Here is a 20902-nt window from a genome sequence, read left to right on the forward strand (position 1 = left end):
CTCCGTTACAAACGGATCCCCTATCTCCTATCATTAATGCTACTGGAAAAATCCAAACCTCTACTGTATTCACATCCATCCAACTTTTCCTTCTTCCCCATGTGTGAACCACACAGCTTGAGCCGGCTTTTTTTGAAAGGCATTTCTGGAACTCAGTTTTTTTTGCCGCCGCCCCCCTCCAAGCTATTCATAATGCTTAAAGAACCTATCTTTTATCCGGGCATCAATACTCCGGTAAGGTTTTTCTGTGTTTTCTAGGTCAGAACACTGCAGTGGTTGGAGCAGTCAGCTAGCATTGATATGAAAGGGTAAAGGGCGGCCTTCGGGGCTCCATGTGGTCCCATGTACGGCCGTGTCTTGGCGCTGGCCGCCTCTGATTGGCCAACGCAGGGAGCCAAGGCCTTTGACAGGTGTTTGGGGGAGAGAGACACCTGTTTGGCCATGTGCTGATTTAGTGATCCATTTACTGGGAGCTGCGGGCAGTGTCTGTGGGACGTCCAGAAACATGCCAAGTCATTTAAGGAAGAATTACTGGCGTGCTGTACCAGACCTTTAATCTCTTGCATACCTAATAGGAACACCTCAGACCCAGAGAGCCTCGCTCATGATTACTGTAACTCTTCTATTGGCAAACTGTTAACATCCAACCCTGTGTTGAAAATCAAATGTATGACATTTTATGTCTATGATCTTATTGCTATTTGTATTATATATGTCTCAGGACTCCAGTATTGAATGTCCAGTACTCCCAATATTCCAAATCATGTCATTACAAATATACAAAAGGGGAATTGAACTACTTTCAAGCTGACATCCCTAGTTTGGGCATGTAGGTGAAAAATGTCAAGAACAAAAAAGAAAAAAGAAAAAAATGTACAAAGAAATTCACAAACAGCGAAAATAGCAGACCTAACCAACTTCGTGTGTTGTTCATTGTTCGAGTATAGGGCTTAAATGGTGAATGTCACAGAGCTGAGTGTTCCTCTGTTCATCTATCTTTGGGGTGGTTTATCCATGGTGTTGATCTGAGATCTGAGTGCTGCCTTGCCTTTCCTTGTGTGGTGGCTGGCTGGGCTGGGCTGGGCTGGCTGGTTCCAGCCTTACCCACTAGCTAGCTGCTGCTGCCTTGCAGCCCCTCCCTAAAAGCGGGCCCGGGTTCAGTGGGTGCGGCGGGGCTGAAGACAGGCCAGGCTTGTTGTGAAAGTGGTAGCGGGCCCTGCCCATCTCACACAGCCATGCCTGGTCCAGCCCCAGCCAGCCCCACCAAGCTATTCCACATAATGAGCAGGTTGAGATTTTTTTAATTTGCAGGTCCCAATCAGATCGTTGGCTCTCTTGGTTTGGGAGAAAGTACATAGTTCCTCCCCCCCCCCCCCAGTAAACACAGGGCTTTTGCAGGACCTCTAACTAGAGGGGGCCAGTTTGCAGTAAACAGGAAATGAACCAGGAAGGCGTTTTCTTAGAATGAGAAGAATGCCACAGCCTCTGCACCACACCAAGCAGTTAAATGCATGTGTGTGGTGTATAGAACCCTACCATTCATTATCCACAAGACTCCACTCTCTGTCCCCCTTCTTTCTCTGGTGCCACAGACAGTCGTCTGATGGGATGCGGTGCCTTTTCCCTTTTGAGGGTCACATTGTTTATATGTGTGTGTGTGTGTGTGTGTGTGTGTGTGTGTGTGTGTGTGTGTATATATATATATTCAAAAATAGCAGATATACATGCTCGTAGCACGGCACCGAGTGCCGTGCTACGAGCTTGTATATCTGCTATTTTTGAAAAATTGTGAAAATGTGTGCAAATCTTTGAATATGTATCATTTTTAAAGCAAACTTTTTTTTACTCCGTTACAACTTTGGGGGGGGGGGGGGGGTCCCTGGAACAAAATATTTTGAGATGGGGGTCTGTGGCCAAATACATATCATTTTGGGTGGTCCTTGACATGAAAAAGTTTGGGAACCACTGATATTATAGCAACATAAGTTTTTTTCAACGTTTAGAATCCTCCAGAAGCAAAGATTTGAGTTAAAAATGTTTGCTTTAAAAAATATATATTCAAAGATTTGCACACATTTTCAAATATTTTCAAAAATAGCAGATATACAAGCCCTAAATGGTCTCCTATGTTTCATAAAAGCAAAGATTAAAGCCTCAATCTGGGATTTTTATTCAACTGGTCGATGTGGAACAGCAAGACCATGGGGGGTTTACGATAATACCTAAACGTCATCTATTGTGCTAATTGTTAAGGAAACCCTGTGCTGGTGGGGAGGGCTCCTTTTTACGCTGTTTCACAGATCACAGATTTAGACGGCCTAACAAACATTTTCAGTCGCGAGATTTGTTTTCGCTTTAATCCCTGAAACATGTCAACATCATTCTTGGGCCATGACAATGTAAGAATTGGATTCGGAAATGCTGCACGTTAATGCAGCGGCCGGGGACAAACCGAGCAGTAAAGGGACGTTCGTACAAACACGCCTCAACTTTAATGACACTAAGTAATAGTCCCATATAAAACCCCTTGATACGAGTTTGAGGAAATATGAGTTATACACTCAGGGGTTGTGGTGAGCAGGGCTGGGTTAGCCGCATTGTCGACACAGCGCTAACCAGACTGACACGATCACTGTCAGAGGATGTAGTAGCAGCTGCAGCAATGCCCCCCCGCTTTCACACACACACAGACACACACACACACACACACACGCGCGCACACGCACACGCGCACACACACGCACGCACGCGCACCCACACACACACTTAACACACATACAGAACCCTCCACCTCGCGCGGGGTGACGAAGCCAAGACACAGAGAGGAAGGTCTCATTAGTGTGCAGTAGGTTTCCTCTCCTCTGGCTTGGCTCTGTGACCCCCGCATCCGCGGGAGTCAGCGACCTTCCTGTAGGAACAGGGCCTCGGAGGCCAGTAGCCTAGCGGACGGGGAGGGAGGGGGGGCGCTGCTTGCCGTTGTGGACCTGCGGCAGCCTGATAGTGAGGGGGAACCTGGAGAGCCACACACATAAATCATATTTTGGATGGTGCGCGCTCACCTCGATATCACGCGCTGTCACGCGCTGTCAGCGAGTCTTGTTAGCGCCGCTATTCAGAGCAACTAATGAGGAACAACGGAACAGGCTTCCGCCGCAGAGTTAGCTGAGACGCTAGAAACATTGTTTGTCTGTTTGTTTTAGAAATTTAGTTGTATATAGCTCGTGTGTTTTTAGTTGTTTTTTTTACCCCTACCCTTCCTCTGGAGTAAAGAAAAACGCCTGGCACAGTAAAATGCAGAGTGTTAATTTAACTCTGGTGTTAAAATTGACCTATTTTTTTTTACTGCACAGCATACCACTCTGTTTGCTCTTTGCTCTTACAATAATCGCTCCGTTTCATGCCCACATAAGCATCTCTGACCACACATGGTAATCCATTTTGCATTTCTCTATATACGAGTTATCTTTTTGAGATCCTGTGAGTTGGCAGCCGTGCTGAATTAAGGACCGGGTACAGTCTAAAGCGCTTTGCCGTGGGATCCTCTTATGCTGTGGTGTCTTCCAGCTGGGTGGGTTACGATAAGTGAACTATAATGAAATATGCAAACACACGCACACGCACGCGCACACACACACACACACACACACACACACACACACACACACACACACACACACACACACACACACACAGACGCGCGCGCGGCCCGAAGAGGCAAGGAGGGAGGAAGTAGGGGAGAGAGGGGACGGAGGAGGAAGGAGGAGGAAGAATATTTAGTTTCTCTCGTGCCGAACACTTCTGAAGGGTGAAAGGATACGGAGTGACATTTCAATTTCCCCCCCAATGTTCCGTTGCCTTCACTTTTATTGGGAGACAGACTTTTTTTTCCTTTCTTTTACGTAACATGAGATCCTCTCCTTGTATTGATTTTGAATGTACCAATATTCCGTTTTTCACTGTTAGAAACGTGGTGTCAAGCTAAGACTAAAACTCTTGATTTACACTTCATCGCACGACACTGACACGCACCGAGAACAGCGTTGCCAGATCTGCTTATTATAATTTCCCCGCAAGATTTTATTTGAAAATAGCAGATCTACAAGCTCACAACGCGTCGCATCGCGACGCGTTGTGAGCTTGTAGATCTGCTATTTTCAAATAGCTGATGTACATGTTAAAGTACTCATGTGGCCCATAGTCGCTTCTGGTTTTCCTAGACCTGGTTGCTTGTTTCTCTCACAGAATCTGCCAACACTGGCCGAGAACAGCTTGTAGATCCGCTGTTTTCGGTGCACGGTCGTCAGTGTCGTGGCGACGGAGTATAAATGAATCATAAAAAAGCCACTTCGTGCATACTTGATTGTGTCAACTGTCCTAATTGTATTTCAGAAACTAAGAAACAAAGGCCATATTGACTGTGCTAGTCCCGATCCCGATGACTGTTTCGGGCACAGCCCCCTCGTCGACGACCATTTCGGCAAACTAAACGAAGAAAGTGGTTTATTGTACAAGCGCTGTGGTGTAAGTACTTTCCTCAATCCTCCTGCCATTTTGTGTTGATTCCCTGTGTCTTTATGTTGATGTCCACATACAGGCGCTAAGCAAGAAAGAACACAGAGGTTGTGATAGCCCGGACCCCGATGCCTCATATGTCCTCACTCCTCACACAGAAGAAAAGTATAAAAAAATTAATGAGGAGTTTGATAATATGATGAGAAATCATAAAATCGTAAGTACTGTAAATGCCATGTTTTTGTTTTGTTTTTGTTTTGATTTTTTTTCTCCCCCCAACCCCTTTTTTTGCTTGGCTTTGTGGCACAAAAGGATTTTTACTAATTATTCATCGTACTATATCTTTACACCTCTTTTTTTTGTTCTTTTTTTACCCACCCTAGAATTTCTGTCGACTACTATACTTTCAGAACTACTCAAGCATAACATTTGCACTCCCCTTCATCGTCGGGAGCGTTATTTGTTTCTCGTGTTTATTTGCTCTGCGATGGCAGCCGCACCCTGATAAGATCACATTGTAACCATGACTGGGGACAACACACCATCTTTCGGGGGGAAAAGATCACACCATCTTCGGCCGGCTTTAAAATATGTTTTTTTTTTTGTAACCTCCCAAAGCCTAATCTTCACTACAAAGCCCATTTTATAAAACTGAATCTGCTTTATCTTCACTGGTTCCTCGATCATGTGATGTCGGAGAATGCTTTCTTTTATGTTGGGTGTTTCAACTCGTCCCCCTCCCCCCCTCCAGTCTTTATAGCCCTAGAGTACTGTATCTCCTTGGCTCGCTGTGAGCCTCTCTCTAGCAGCGCTGCCGCGTTCACAATGAGGCCAGTGCTACTGTATCATTCTGCATCCTTTCCACCCCTTCATCAAGTACAACACTGTTTTTCCAACCACTCCAAAATACCACAAGACTACTGTGATCTTATCCCCGGGGTGACAATCTTTGGATTACGCGAAGCAGCGCAGTGCTTATTGAGCCCTTGTTTTCTCTGTATACCTGACATGAAGAGCTCCACTGTTTGCCATTAACCAACTAATGATATCACTAACTGCCTCACTGGGTAATGCTATAATGAAATGTTCTCACTGTCACCTGGCATTCTCGCTTAAGCTCTGCAACAGTCAGCACTTTGTAGGCATGGATTAAATGCAGATGTAAAAAAAATCCATCACCTGGTGGACAATTTTCACTGTCTGGTCCCCTCCCATCCCCTTTACTTACTTGGCAAAGAAATGCCTACATAATAATGCACTGTCTTGATCAAAATGGAAGGTGTTATAGAGGACTTTTTTTTGTCTGTAGTGCTGACTGTTGCAACGCAAAAAAGTGATCACCTGAATGCATGTTTCATTTGTTTATTTATTTAATTATTTACTGTACGACAAATATATGTTATAATATAATGTTTTTAATATGTTGTTTTCTTACTGGTGCTAATGGGACTGATGATTATTGGTATTGATTGATTGATTGATTGATTGATTGAATACTTTATTGACATATTGAACACAGTACGGCAGTACTGTGCTATTGTAGTTTATTCCATAGCCCAAAAGAACACTGTATGAACATGTGTAATAACATTTTTCCTCCTCAATCGTTGACTTAATGGCACTGCACATTATTAACAATATATTTCTCTGTGTGTTTGTGTATTGTATGTTCGGTGTGTGTGTGTGTGTGTGTGTGTGTGTGTGTGTGTGTGTGTGTGTGTGTGTGTGTGTGTGTGTGTGTGTGTGTGTGTGTGTGTGTGCGTGCACATGTGTGCCTGTGTGTGCGTGCTTGTGCGTGCCTGTGTGTGTGTTTCTGTGCACGTTCGTCTCGCCACTGGCAGCCCACAGCGTTGCCCCAGCAGAACTTCTCCATGCACGTGGCGGTGCCGGTCTCCAACCCCAACGCCATGTACCAGGCCTCTCTGAGTGACAGCGGAATGCTGTCCCCGCCTCAGGCGTCTCTGCACAGGAACGTGAGCTCTGGTGGAGGTCCTCAGAGGCCAACCAGTGCAGGTAGCGCAGGTCAGTTGACAACACACCGATTTCACCTTTTTTCTTTTTTTACAAAGGAACACTGTATGATCTGCTGGCTTCTAGAGCAGTGGTTTTCAACCTATTTCATATCAAGGGTCCATTATTTATTCGGCATTTGAGCCACCGACCACCGTTTGATGAGATTTAAGCCTCTCAGACCCAAGACTTTCGAATATTTTGTTATCATTGGATAAGATTATGTCAAAATAACAATTCTTTCACATTCTCTAGTTGTGGAGACTTCTTGTATATTAAGTAAATGCAGATGTTTAACAATGATTTAACTCTTGAGAGCGTAAAATGCTCTCAAGAGTTAAAGGTCTATAAGGGTCCATTTGGTTACCATCTCTCCATCATTAACTGGGGACCACCTGAAAACTCCTCAAGGACCACCGGTGGTCCCCGGACCACTGGTTGAGAACCACTGTTCTAGAGTGTTTCCAGTCGTTGCTCATTGTAATATCACCAACTAAACAAAATTTTATTTGGAACCCTATATTGGGGGATTTCCGCTACATGTCATACGGTGACGTGGTTAAAAACGGTCAAGACAGAGGTTTACAAAGAGTTGTGTGGATGTGTGGCTTCCTGAGTGTTATTGGTGTGATGTGTTTCATTCTTCACACCTTCTGAAATGATTATCATCGCACCTTTTTACATGTGATGCGAGAACGCATGATGTCAGCCTATACGACAGTATCTGTACACAGAACAGGGTTATGGGGGTGTGTGTACAGGATATAAGAGGCTCAAATGCAACGCAGCTGTATTAAGGAAGGTTTCACATCGTAGTAGTAGTGAAGTATTCTCGTGTAGCCAGATGATCAGAAATATTACAGTTACGTCTTGTGACACATCTGAATAAATAAAAACATTTGTTAAGGTGGAATCCAAAAAATACATTGCAAAGCCACTGCAAAGACTTTCGGACGGCCCTTCATATTGGAGCAGTGAAAGGATTGGTTTCCAAAGAAGTTTGTTAGCGAAGGTTTTCTCCGCTGTTCTAGCAACTACATTGAAAGTTAAAAGTCGCCAGACTTATCGGTATAGGCGCAGATCTCTGATCGTCTGGCAGTGCGAGACTAATAGTGAAGTGAATCTCAGTTTGCTCAGTCTTTATTATCCCATCGTATTAAGAATGTGCATGTTGGATCATGACATTCCCTAAAATGTGGACCAGAGCTCAGGTGGCATGGCACTGACATTGCATGCTTCAACAAGGGTTGAAACAGTTAATCAACCTAATCAGTATATTGAGGGCTTGGAGCGCAAAGGGCATAAATGAAATTTTCATTAGATTACGCTGTAAGGATCGTTTTTTATTTACAATAAATGAAAAGCTCTCCTGTAAAATTCAGAAAATTTCACTTGCGCCCTTTGCGCTCCAAGCCTTCGAATATACATATAAATGTGCTTCTCGATTATTTGATTAATCGAAAAAGTAATCAATAGAGTAATCGCTAAGAAGATGATCGATAGTTGCAGCCTGAGCTTCAACTTGACGGTTTCCCAGGTTGAAATGAGAACCCACTGGTTGCAGATGAGTCTTTACAATCTCAGGGTACCCTTGGCCTTTAGCCCATTAAGACCTGAAGCCGATTCTACAAAAAGATTTAGAAGACATTTAATGTCTTCTAAATCCCAACAGTTTTCTGACAAAACGTATGTTTCTATGTCAGTGCTGCTCAAACTCTTTCATGTCAAGGACCCCCAAAATGATATGTATTTGGCCACCGACCCACATCTCAAAATGTTTTGTTCCAGGGACCCCCAGAAGTAAAGAATAGAGTTAAAAATGTTCGCTTTAAACAATATATTTTCAAAGATTTGCACACATTTTCACGATTTTTCAAAAATAGTAGATCTACAAGTTCGTAGCGCGGCACTCGGTGCCGCGCTATGAGCTTGTATATCTGCTATTTTTGAATAGCCAATGTGTAAAATAATGCTTTTTAGCTCAAATCAAAAAATTTACACAGATGCGTTCCAGGTCTTAATGGGTCAAGAGATAACAAACACCATGCTGTGCTGACAGCTTGGGGTAGTTTCAGTGAATCCCCTATTATTGAAGCCCTCACCGTTTCCGTTATGCCCACACTTTGCACTCCATGAAGACAACGGAGATGAGGGATCGTCGTCCCTCCGTTTGCACGCGCTGAAGACACATTATCTACGTGACACGTTTTTCATGCGCGGTCTTGGCGTCTCCATCACATGGAGCTCCGCTTTAGCTGGCAGGAGCATGTGGACGGTTGATCATATCATTCTGTGCATCTCATTAGGTGGCATGTTGGATACCACAGACCTCACGGTGCCAAGCGAGCGGCACAGGCTCCAGTACCTCCAGGAGGGATTCATTATCTCTCTGTAGCTCTGCCCAATAGGCCCCCTGCTTAGCACACGAGGTGGGGGGGGGGATCACTTATACCGTATGTGACACCGGTCCGAGACCACTATAACCGGCATTGATTGGTACTCTTTTTTTTTATTGGTGAAACATAGGTGGTGCAGAGAAACGAGGGTTGGTTATCGATGTTAACATAACACCATGGTTCTTTTTTACTTTTATGGGACATGACGAAACACAGACAGGACTGGACTTGACCAAGAACAACACAAACAAAAAAACCTATGAAAAAAAAATAACTATGTTTTTTATTGGTGAAACAGGTTGTACAGAGAAACGAGGGTTGGTTATCGGTGTTAACATATCACCATGGTTCTTTTTTTTTAACTTTTATGGGACATGACGAAACAAAGACAGGACTGGACTTGACCAAGAACAACCAAAAACGAAACAAAACTAAAAACGAAACAAAAACAAAATCGAAAACAGACAAAAAAAAAGTAGATTACAATAAATAACCAAGATACAATGGGGTGAAGTTTACATCATTGATTGGTACTCTAATGCCTTTTGTCCCACTCCATTTTCACTGCATGCTACACTGCAAAGAAGTGTTTATTAATCTCTGAGAGTGTAAATAAGCGCAAATATGCGTGTACATTTTGCGGCGTGGCATGCAATTTCGCCATTGAGGACATGAATTACACTGGTGGTCTAGAGCAGTGGTTCTCAAACTTTTTCATGTCGAGGACCCCCAAATTTACACTTATTAGCCCGCGGCGGACCCTCATTTTATAAATATGCATGCCAGGGACCCCCATAAGAGAAGATTTGTACGGCTCTAGCAGTGATTCTCAACCATTTTAATTTCAAGGACCCCCAGTTTGGACATGCATTAGGGCTACGGACCCCCATTGAATGGTATTTCTATCTCTGGTACCCCAATTTATATTGTAAAATCAATGTTAATTTAACTCTGAGAGCGTACAAATGGAACCAAACGGACCCGTTAGGGTCCGTTTGGTTCCATTTGTACGCTCTCAGAGTTACAGACCCACAAGGGTCAATTTGGTTCCTAACTATGTATCATTTAGCTGGGGACCCCCCTGCAACTCCCTCAAGGACCCCTGGGGGGGGTCCCCGGACACCACTTTGAGAACCAATGGTCTAGAAGAGAGCATCATCTGGAGAGTATAGGGGGTGAAACCGCTTAGCAGCAGCCCGATCCTTCCAGTGAGGCCCCCTGTGTGTGCTTGAACGGGTTAAACTGGACTAAGGCAATCAGCTCGTCCAATTGGCTGTGGCAGGTAAATAAACACAGCGTTTCCTTTAAGGCCGTCCAGCGCTCCCCTCCTCCTCCGGTTTCCTTCCCTCTATTGACAGGTGCATATGTCCCCCCCCCCCCATCCCCCCCCCCGGTGCCCCCCATGGCAGCCCTTATAAGGGCCAGCGGAGCGGGGTCTGCGAGATGCCTCTAGACTAGCATAACCCTGGAGGTATTCGGGCCATGACATCCCTCTCTTAAGTCCTCGGTACACAATGACCGGACAGCATGTTGTCATGGCTGCACATTGCAGTCTCTGTGAGAGAGGCAGAGGCAGGTTCAGAGGCAGGCTCATAGCGCGGCACCGAGTGCCGCGCTATGAGCTTGTAGATCTGCTATTTTTGAAAAATCTTGAAAATGTGTGCAAATCTTTGAATAGATATTTTTTAAAGCGAACACTTGTAACTCAAATCTTTGCTTCTGGGGGGGGTCCCTGGAACAAAATATTTTGAGATGGGGGGGTCCCTGGAACAAAATATTTTGAGATGGGGGGGTCCCTGGAACAAAATATTTTGAGATGGGGGGGTCCGCGGCCAAATACATGTCATTTCGGGGAGGTCCTTGACATGAAAAAGTTTGAGAGCCACTGCTTTAAGGGATTATTACAGTATCACCAAAGGCTTTGACTGGCTACGGGGGCGCGACTCATGGGACAGCCGCTCGTTTGGTTGGTTGTTTCCAGGCAGCATTCTGCACCGAGCACCCTTAGTAAGTTTGAAGTTCGGGGTGCGGTATGGTATGGGACAAAAAGGGGGGTGTAGAGAGCTAGGGATCCTCTGCCAGGAGGGGAGTCAGTCAGCGTTTGGCACCAGTTCGGAGCACACGCTGCAGCTGTTGTTTGTACCGAACAGCGTCGAACAGCAGAGACCGCGGGGAGCAGCGAGCGCTCCGCTCCATGCTGTCAGATGACCATTCCTAGCATAGCAGTGATTTTTCACGCGTAACAGCTATGGCCAGAGGAGAGACCTCTTCAAAGCGAGCCCAGATGGAATCGTAGCGCCCTGGGGCTGTGTGTGCTCTCCCTTCTCCTGGGCTGGTTGGTCGGTCGTCACCGTTAGAAAAGAGCCCATACAAATAGCAATGAATGAACCTCTGATTCGCTAATAATGCCCATAGAATGTTATAGAGCATGCACAGTAAAAACGGGCGCACATACATTTTTTTACACTTCCAGAGTTAACCCATTAAGGCCTGAGGTTCCGATTCTACAAATGTCTTCTAAATCCCAACAGTATTCTGAAAAATGTATGTTTCTATATCAGTGGTGCTCAAACCTTTTCATGTCAAGGACCCCCAAAATTATATGTATTTGGCCGCCGACCCCCATCTCAAAATGTTTTGTTCCAGGGACCCCCAGAGAAGCAAAGATTTGAGTAAAAAATGTTCGCTTTAAAACAATATATATTCAAAGATTTGCACACATTTTCAAGATTTTTCAAAAATAGCAGATCTACAAGCTCATAGCGCGGCACTCGGTGATAGATCTGCTATTTTTTAATAGCCAAAGTGCAAAATAATGTTTTTTTTTTGCTCAAATCAAAAAGTGACACAGATGCGTTCCAGGTCTTATTGGGTTAAAGTAACACTCCAGCTTTAGCTGTGTTGTGAGAGAGTCTCTGATTTTGACATGATAGACAGGCAGAAAAACACGTCAACAACATGTAAATGAGCTGCGTTTGTCTTGTTGTTTTCCCCAGAGTGGAAAGAACACAAGCCCAGGTAGAAAGAAGGCTGAACCAATTTTTCTACTCCGTCTCTTTTTTTCTCTTCTGTTTTTCTGGGCGACACCCCCCCCCCCCCCCCAACCCATTCTGTCATCTTATAGTGATTGGTACTGTGGTTGACAGTTCTGAATGTTTTGGGTTTCTTGAAGACTTTGTGTGGAATATTGCTTGGTCTGCGATGTTAGATAGATAGATGTGTGACCAGTATTGGAGTGAATCTCCAAGGGATTTATTAATTTTCCTTATTTTGAAAAAATGAAATGAACGATCTGTTTTGGCTCTTGTCTTGGTGGTTCTAAAAGTTAATCCATTAAGACCTGGAACGCGTCTGTGTCACTTTTTGATTTGAGCTAAAAAAGCATTATTTTACACTTTGGCTTTTAAAAAATAGCAGATCTACAATCTCATAGCACGGCACCGAGTGCCGCGCTACGAGCTTGTAGATCTGCTATTTTTGAAAAATCTTGAAAATGTGTGCAAATCTTTGAATATGTATTGTTCTAAAGCGAACATTTTTAACTCAAATCTTTGCTTCTGGGGGGTCCCTGGAGCAACATATTTTGAGATGGGGGTCCGTGGCCAAATACATATCATTTTGGGGGTCCTTGACGTGAAAAAGTTTGAGCACCACTGATATAGAAACTTTTTTTGTGATACTGTTGGGATTTAGAAGACATTTGTAGAATCGGCTTCAGGTCTTAATGGGTTAATACAGCCCCTCCAGGAGAATGATGAAATAAAGACCTCCCTATACATACAGTACTTGTACAGTGCGTCTCCTCAGTGAGCCCAATGTGCTGTTCTATGGTGGTACAACATGTTCGATGTGTCTTTACTTTTCCTTTAACCAACCACTCACTCACGCAATCGATTTCAAACTCTCTTCTCTTCCCCCGGTGAGCATTGAGAATGAGACTTTGTCAGAAGAAACGTGAGGGATGCGAGAGGGCTCTCTCTGTTATGCAATATTATGCCTGCAAGCTGCACAGATCTGTTCATTAATATTGGAGAGTTACAAGCTCGTGAAACGGCAATTACAAAGCAGGTTTGTGTGGCTGGAAAATTATTCCGTCAGTAATATATGTCAATCATTTTTAACACAGGCTCCACAGGTCTGCCTGAAGAACGTTTTGCTTTCAAAATGTTGTTGAGGGTTTTTTTTCCCTCCTTTTCTTTTTTTTATATAGTTTTATATACTGTAACCAACTCAGCCCCTCGTGAAATAGTTTGTATTCTCAGTGTGAGACATGTATTTGGACTTATTGGAACATTTATAGAACCATTTCTCACACTCAGACACTATTTAAGGAGGAAAATATTGTAGTTCTATTGTTGTTTTTAACCAGAGAATTGGCGGTACAGAGGAGGTACTGTCCATGCAGTCTATTGTTAAAATATTTTCCCTGTCAGGTGACAAGAAGCTCAGTTGGCTCTCATGCATTGAAGGAGGCATGAGCTCGGCTCTGGGCTCCCTAGGCTGGCGGGGGGAGTGTAGCGCCCAGGACCACTTAGATAATTGGCACCGGGTGAAAAAGGGTTACAGAATCGTGGGATAATATAAATAAATAATAATAATAATAATATTTTCCCTTTGCAAAGACCCTTGATTCATATTCGTTTATCTCATCTCATTCATCCAGAGCAAATTTTCTTGTCTTGCCCAAACTTGGGCGCTCCTGGAATGTTTGCCTAACGACAGGCAGACCAGATTCAGCCTCTCTCCTCTACACAGCAAATACTAGCGAAAGAACGGTTTAGTCACACTTCTTTTTTTCCCCCCTTGACTTCATCCCGAAAAAACTGAATGTGGGAGTCGTAATGACAGGCCCTTATGTAAAGCTGCTCCACAAGCCCTGTTAATTATTTAGGACAATGAATCTATTTATTTACCCAAACACGGAACCCAAATAGCCTCGTACATGCTCTGTGCTCATCTAGAGAGGATTTAACATCACAGCCAATCTGTTAGGGATGTCTGAATTTGGAACAAGGGCAGACAACAGACAAGACACACATGCTTGTACAACAAACCCATAGAAACGACCCTGCTATAAAAGCTAGGCTCTGTAACATGTGGGTGTTCTCTTGGATCTGTGGTCCAAATGTTTGTTCAGTCATGTGCTCATTTTAGTGATTAGGCTTAAGAAATGCTTGTTTCTTTTTGGGGGGGGGGGTTTTCATCATCACACAAACCTCTGGGATTAATCTTGTATAAATGTGTTTGTCTGGTGTGTGCTTACTATGAAGGTACAGTCAAATGCATTGCCAATGTTTCTGTACAGTTCTACACAAAATAGGGGGTAAATAAGACTGGATCTTCTTAATCAATTAAACCATATAAATCTTACGTCAAATGAAATGCCGTAGCCGTTTTTCAAGCTCACGCGTCGTCGTGTCGCGCCAAATTGTTTGCTTGGAGATGGGCTGTTTTCACCGAATGTTCGCCTATAATTCACGCCAAATGTTCTCTGAATGTCTGCCTTTTTTTTGCAGAATGTTCACCTTTTATGACTTGCCCAGAATAGGGACGCTAGGCTTCATGTGGTTGAGTAGAATCAGATGCATTCACGTCATGGCAACAGCAGATTTTAATGTTGGACAAAACCGGTGCTGTGAAATCAGATTCAGATTGTGATCAGAAAGCTTGTGCGGCTGCTTCGGCGCCGTCTACAGTAAGACAGAGTGCGGTATACGCCTTCCTCGCTCGTCTGACACCTGCCATATGGCCTCACTGTCACCCATGCCCACACATAAGAATGTACTGTTACTGTCATCTCTAGTGTGTGTATATAAAGAGAACAGGCTAACTGGCAAGGCCAGACATGGCACATCTTAGCAAAAAAATGCTACAGAATTGAATTAAAATAAATAAAAAAGTCATTCCCACTGAATGACTAATCTTGGATGCCTTTAATGAAAATGTGCTATTTTTAGGGTCTTGGACATTTACTCTAATTACGCTAATTCTGTAAATGTTGTGTTTTTCAGCATGCCGTGTCTGCCGTGTGATCAAAGCTACTGCTGAGGGCGATAGTGTGGCTTGCGTATACTGTTGATTCAGCTGTGAGATACTATTGTGGGCCTCATAACTGTTTATTTGACTGTGCATTGTTGGGGTTCTTATCTGTAGTTAGAGGGGTTATTGTTCCATTATGTTCATAAGCGAGGCTCTACTCTTTTTGCAGACAGCTTATGTTTCACTGGGACACACGGAACACAATGGAGGAGTCAGCTACTTGTTGAAGTGTCACTGATCTGTTGATGGAATGCTAGATAGCATTGACCACCCTTCCCCAACACCTCATTTTCATCATTTCAACACATTTTTACTGCCTGTATTTCAATGTTCAAACTAGCTAGAACTTAAGGTTCACCAGTTTTAGTTTTATTATTTACTTACCATTATTTAATTACTACTTACATTTTTTTGTAACTTTTTTTTCCCCAGACATGCAGTAGTTCAGTTGGTACTACCAAAATGATTCAAACAAACCATATTCAGCTTAAGGTCATCTGGAAATTGGCCAATAAAATGTTTGTATGTTGTCAAAACCAAGAAGCATTCAAATGAAATCAGATTGTCCAAACTGCATTCAGCTATGGAGATGACAGGTAGAAACGATCTGTGTTACAAGTACAAGTAAACAATGGACAATTCTTTTTGAAACATATATGTTTTTTCCTTTCTTCGAATCACATAATGAGAACAAGAATGAAAATCTGTTCCAGAATCCCTTTTATCAGTACATTACTACTGTTACTACTACTGACTAATAGTGTAAAAATATAGACACAGTACACACAGGATGTCCCAATTAACTGGATGCTTCGGGCAAATACTGTATAACAGCAAAAATCCTCAGTGCATAAACTATATCTGTTCATACACAGATATGAACCAGATAAATTACTCAAAACGGTGTAAAAATACTACCATGTTATGGTATCCGTTTAAAGTGAATGGGCCAATATTTCACTGGCACAAAGACATGCAGAGGGTAACCCACATTCTTTGCCAATTCCATAATGATTTCAACTTAAACGGAGCACTGTTTTTATTATTAACCCATTCAATCGGGGGACGCAGCTCTGCCATTTTTAGATTTATTTGGTTATTCAAAAATAGCAGATATACAAGCTCATAGCGCGGCACCGAGTGCTGCGCTATGAGCTTGTAGATCTGCTATTTCTTTGGAAAAATCGTGAACATTTTTACAAATCTTTAAATAAATTTTTTAAAGCGAACATTTGTCAAATATTTTGTTCCCCCCCAGAAGCAAAAATTTGAGTTCAAATGTTCGCTTTAAAAATATATATATTCAAAGATTTTCACGATTTTTCAAAAATAGCAGATCTACAAGCTAATGGTGCGGCACTCGGTGCCGCGCCATGAGCTTGTAGATCTGCTATTTTTGAACAGCCAAAGACATCTAAAATGACAGAGATGCGTCCCCCGGATTACCACTTTCACTATAGGTGAATTATTTTTGTATTATTTGATTGCAACACACTGTAATTGCAAAAAATAGGGCTAAAGTGTTCAAACTAATGAAACCACCAATGATGCTAGTATGTACATGTACAGTAATGTACTAGTGATGGTATATGGGAGTGAGTGTGGAGGTGTGGGCTTCCTAGAATAGACAAGGGTCTGACTCAGCCTTCACAGGAAACAAGAAAACCAGCTCCATATAATACTGTAGGTGTGAATAATGAAGGGAGAACACCTTTGACCAACCAGCCTGTTCGCTGTTGTTTCTGCCTAAAAGAAAGGGCCAATAGCAACAATGTTTTTTACTCAGCCTGCAAATAGTTCAAAGTATTTCTTAAAGCAGTCACAGTACATTTGGTATGAGAATTGCTCCATATCCCAAGATGGGGGGGGGGGGGAGAAAAAAAAAGACTTTGATGTAATCATTCACAGTGAAAATGAAAGGCTCATCAATTTTAAAATGGACATTTTATTTTCGCAAATGTGCAAGATAATTATCCGAGTCTATTAAAACTTTCCCAGAGGGTTGGAAACACTTAACGTTGCGTGCCACAACAAGCTAAGAAAGAAATGGAGGTTTTGGCTCGATGACTAGCGAGTGTTGTCAAGTCACAGTCCCATAGTTTTATAGTGATGTTGTTTGTGTGTCTGTGTTGTCTCTGCAGGGAACGGCTATGTCAACCCCAGGGGCTCCCCGGCCCTCCTCGGCACGCCCAGCGGCAACGGCCTGGGCGGCAAGGTCATGCCCACCAAGTCTCCACCGCCCCCTGGAGGGAACATGGGGATGGGCGGCCGCAAGCCGGACCTGAGGGTGGTTATCCCCCCGTCCAGCAAAGGGATGATGCCCCCGCTGGTGAGTAAAAGGAGCACGGAGGGACCTCTTAAGAACCTTTGCCCCCAAGGTAGAGAGCAAGAGTTTGGCTCGGTGTATAATCTCCAAGATCTCTCCCACATTTTGTGCGAGGAACGAGGAAAGTTTTTGCAGAGTATTATGCCCACACAAGTTCCTGATGTTATCTCAGCGATGTAGCATGCCACCTCCTCCGTAAGGTTGGCATGCAGGGAGGAGCAGCCCTCTCCGCGCCCTAAGGATACAGGAAATCTCTGAGGGCCTTGGTATGTTTGCGTGTGCCTTGTGGGACTCATTTGCACTATAGCAGCCCTTATTTGCGCCTATCAGCAAACGAGCAGCGTTCTTCTCATGCTACATTCCTCCGTGATCACCTCCATGATGAGACTGCGGACTCGAGCCAAGAACCTGCGGCCCAGGTGCCTTCACTCTCGCTCCATTATTCATATTGAAATGAGAGGCCCTCTCTAATTATAATAATTAAGGTGCAGAGAGCTCTGACCACATTGAAGCACCTGAGGCAACGCTAGGCTCTCGCAGACATAAATCACTGTGTATAAAAAAAAACCTGTAGGTTGTGGGGGGTATTCTCCGAGATTGGCCAACAAATGTAGTCTCCAGGGTTGCCAGATCTGCTTATTATAATTTCCCCGCAAGATTTTATTTGAAAATAGCCGATCTACAAGCTCACAACGCGTCGCATCGCGACGCGTTGTGAACTTGTAGATCTGCTATTTTCAAATAGCTGATGGATATGTTAAAGTGCTCATGTGGCCCATAGTCGCTTCTTTTGGGCTGGTTTTCCTAGACCTGGTTGCTTGTTTCTCTCACAGAATCTGGCAACACTGGTAGTCTCTCCAAAGTTGCACGTAGCACCGCGCGGTGCTGTCATCAACAGGAGCCGCTCCAGGAAAACAATTGTGTTTGGTAAACATACCTGGGGTTACCGCGGGTGCTTCCTCATAGCCTTAGCCGAGCCTCCTCCTCCTTACTAGCCTGCAGCAAGGTGTAAACACACGCCCGCGTTATTACCCATTGCTGGCATGTGGAAGTGGCCGGGCGAGGTATTGGCTGAGATGGCGGTGCGACGGAAGTCTGAAGAAGCCTTAATTTATACTTTGTCTCGCGGCAGTGTTGCTCGCCGGAGTAAAAAAAAAAGAAGGAAAAAAAAAAAGATTTTCAATATAGCAACGCGACACGTCACGACCAGTGTGCAACAAAGGACAAATTAGGCTTTAACCCCTTCAGACCGGGAACGCATCTGTGTGTCATTTTTCACCGAGTGCCGCGCTACGAGCTTGTAGATCGGCAATTTTTTTAGAACGTTTGTGGAAATCTTTGAATATATGTTTTAAGACGATCATTTTTAACTCCGATCCTGGAACAACATATTTTGAGATGGGGGGTCCGTGGCCAAATACATGTAATTTTGGGGGCTCCTTGACATGGAAAAGTTTGAGAACCACTGATATTGTGACATACGTTTTTTCAGAAGACTGTTAGGATTTAGAGGACATTTTGTAGAATCCCCCAGAAGAAAAGATTTGAGTTACAAATGTTTGCTTTAAAAAATATATATATATTCAAAGATTTGCACCCATTTTTCATGTTTTTTCAAAAAAATAGCAGATCTCTTGTAGATCTGCTATTTTTTTAATAGCCCCAAAGAAATCTAAAAAATAACACACAAGATGCGTTCCCGGTCTTAATGGGTTAAACGTGTCAGGGTGCCGAGGAAGGAGGCGGAGGAGGGGGCAGGGTCTACACTGTCAGAACTTAACCAAGCATTCCAGATGGGTATAGAGAGAGAGGCTGCAGAGAGAGGGGCCTAGGCAGTGGCAGGTCTGCAGACAGCCTGTCATTAGGCCATAATGGTATTAAATTAATCACATCTCACTGTGACAGAGTGGGGATGAAGACTTAATCAGGGGCCCAGGGTGTGAGCCAGATAATATCTTGTCGCCCTTGTCGTGTCTTCCTGCCGCTATTGATTGAGTGTGGGTATTAAGACAGCCAGCCCTGGCCTAGGCTAGGCACGGCACAGGCTGTCCCACCGGCACAGGAAAAGATGGAAAATGGGCTTCCAGTTTCCCTGCAGCAAAAGCATAGCGAGCGCTGCTATGGAGGATGTATATGCAAGACGGTGGAAATGTTGTAGAACTATGCAGTCAGCATTCGTATACCCCGACGAACAAAGTTTATCGGCGGCCTAGTTTCCCACTGGTTATAAGAGCTTCTTGCAGTGACACTTTCAGACTCGTGTGGACCATGTTACCATGTAGGCAGGTGGGGGGCGAAACTGACATGGCCGTAGTGTGGGAGGTTAAGCACGTTTTTTTTTTAATCAGAGGTTGTGTTTTACATCGAGACGTCATGGCTTTGTGTCGATCCCCATTCCGGCACTAATACAGAGAATAATTCTGTGTTAGTTTAGGGTCCGTTTAATGGACATTTGTACACTCTCTGTCTCTGAGTTACGAATGGATAAATAAACATTGAGGATTCCGCCGTGTAGTGGACTTATGGACTTCACTATACTGACCTGACGTCAGTGACCCTTCCGTTGTGTGTTAATATCCATCGGTGGAGGGATAGTAAATGCATCTCAACAGTGCTCCCTACTCAAAAGATAGCTCAACTTGTTAGTGTCTATGTTGTGATATTTTTGACTCGCACATTATAGGCGAATACTCTGTGATGTTAGCTAAGAATATAAATTAATTGGGCACTAACGAATTAGAGGAAGGGGTATTGTAAGAGGATTATAATGGACATGATGGAGTAAATGTATGGTGAATGTAGCTTTATTCACCATAGAGCATGAGATATATTTTCTATTGCGGTGGTTTTTCAAAGTGAGGGCTGGGGCCCCCAGGGGTGCCAATTGGGAAGAACAATAAACAAACAAATAAAAACAAAAAAAATAAACAAAAAAAACAAATACAAATATATTAAACAATTATATTTCACTTCATAAGATCATTGTGCCAGTTTAACCGCTTACCTATGGCTATTTTGGGAGTAGAGTACAGAGTACGAGTACAGAAGTCCTGACGTCACTCGTCCATCCCCTGGGTCGTAAAGTAATTTCTCTATGGAGAATAACATTGTGGTCCAAAAATAAACAAACTGTCTAGGCGAAATTGTCAGGGAGGAGGCTCTGTATCGTTTATTATAGTCAGTCACTCATATTTGATACAGTCTGTTATTGGCGAAAATGTAACTAATTCGGTGGAAGTAACATTAGCGTTTTCTCACCGTCAGTTTATGCTTCATATCCATAAGAGTAAAATCGCCGGGGTCATTTGTTTATTTTTGGAACACAGTTCTTATTTGACGTGATATTAAACACGTCTATGGGAATTCAGAACGGGGGGGGACCGCGATCCAGGTAGGATGTGTAAATTTGTCAGACTTCTGTGCTCTATTGTAAAACAAATAAATAAAACTGTTAATACATTTCCAAAAATAGACAATATACAAGCATATACATACAGTACATGTTTTTTTAAGCCATTTCACAATAGGGGGGCCGCAGCCAGAGGCTATATGGCTATGTGGGTGTCCTTGGCCATGGAAAGGTTTAGAGGAACCCCTGTTCTATTGCACTCTCTAACCC

The 20902-nt window shown here is 43.6% G+C and overlaps 1 protein-coding gene across 15 annotated transcripts in view; it reads left to right on the forward strand.

Moving 5' to 3' along the window:
- The window catches only part of mef2aa (myocyte enhancer factor 2aa), a 96461-nt gene that overhangs the window by 66362 nt on the left and 9197 nt on the right, over positions 1-20902 (forward strand). For 6 of the 15 annotated variants that reach the window (XM_080437895.1, XM_080437905.1, XM_080437903.1 and 3 more), the window contains exons 5-8: positions 4390-4521; positions 4595-4729; positions 6354-6534; positions 17099-17286. In XM_080437895.1, the coding sequence (XP_080294021.1) occupies positions 4390-4521; positions 4595-4729; positions 6354-6534; positions 17099-17286 (636 nt within the window). The remainder of the gene's footprint in view (positions 1-4389; positions 4522-4594; positions 4730-6353; positions 6535-17098; positions 17287-20902) is intronic. The other 9 variants (XM_080437906.1, XM_080437908.1, XM_080437909.1 and 6 more) reach the window with 3 other exon arrangements.

The sequence above is a fragment of the Gymnoscopelus braueri genome (genome assembly GCF_963280865.1).
Source record: "Gymnoscopelus braueri genome assembly, chromosome: 9".
Taxonomy (NCBI): Eukaryota; Metazoa; Chordata; class Actinopteri; order Myctophiformes; family Myctophidae; genus Gymnoscopelus; species Gymnoscopelus braueri.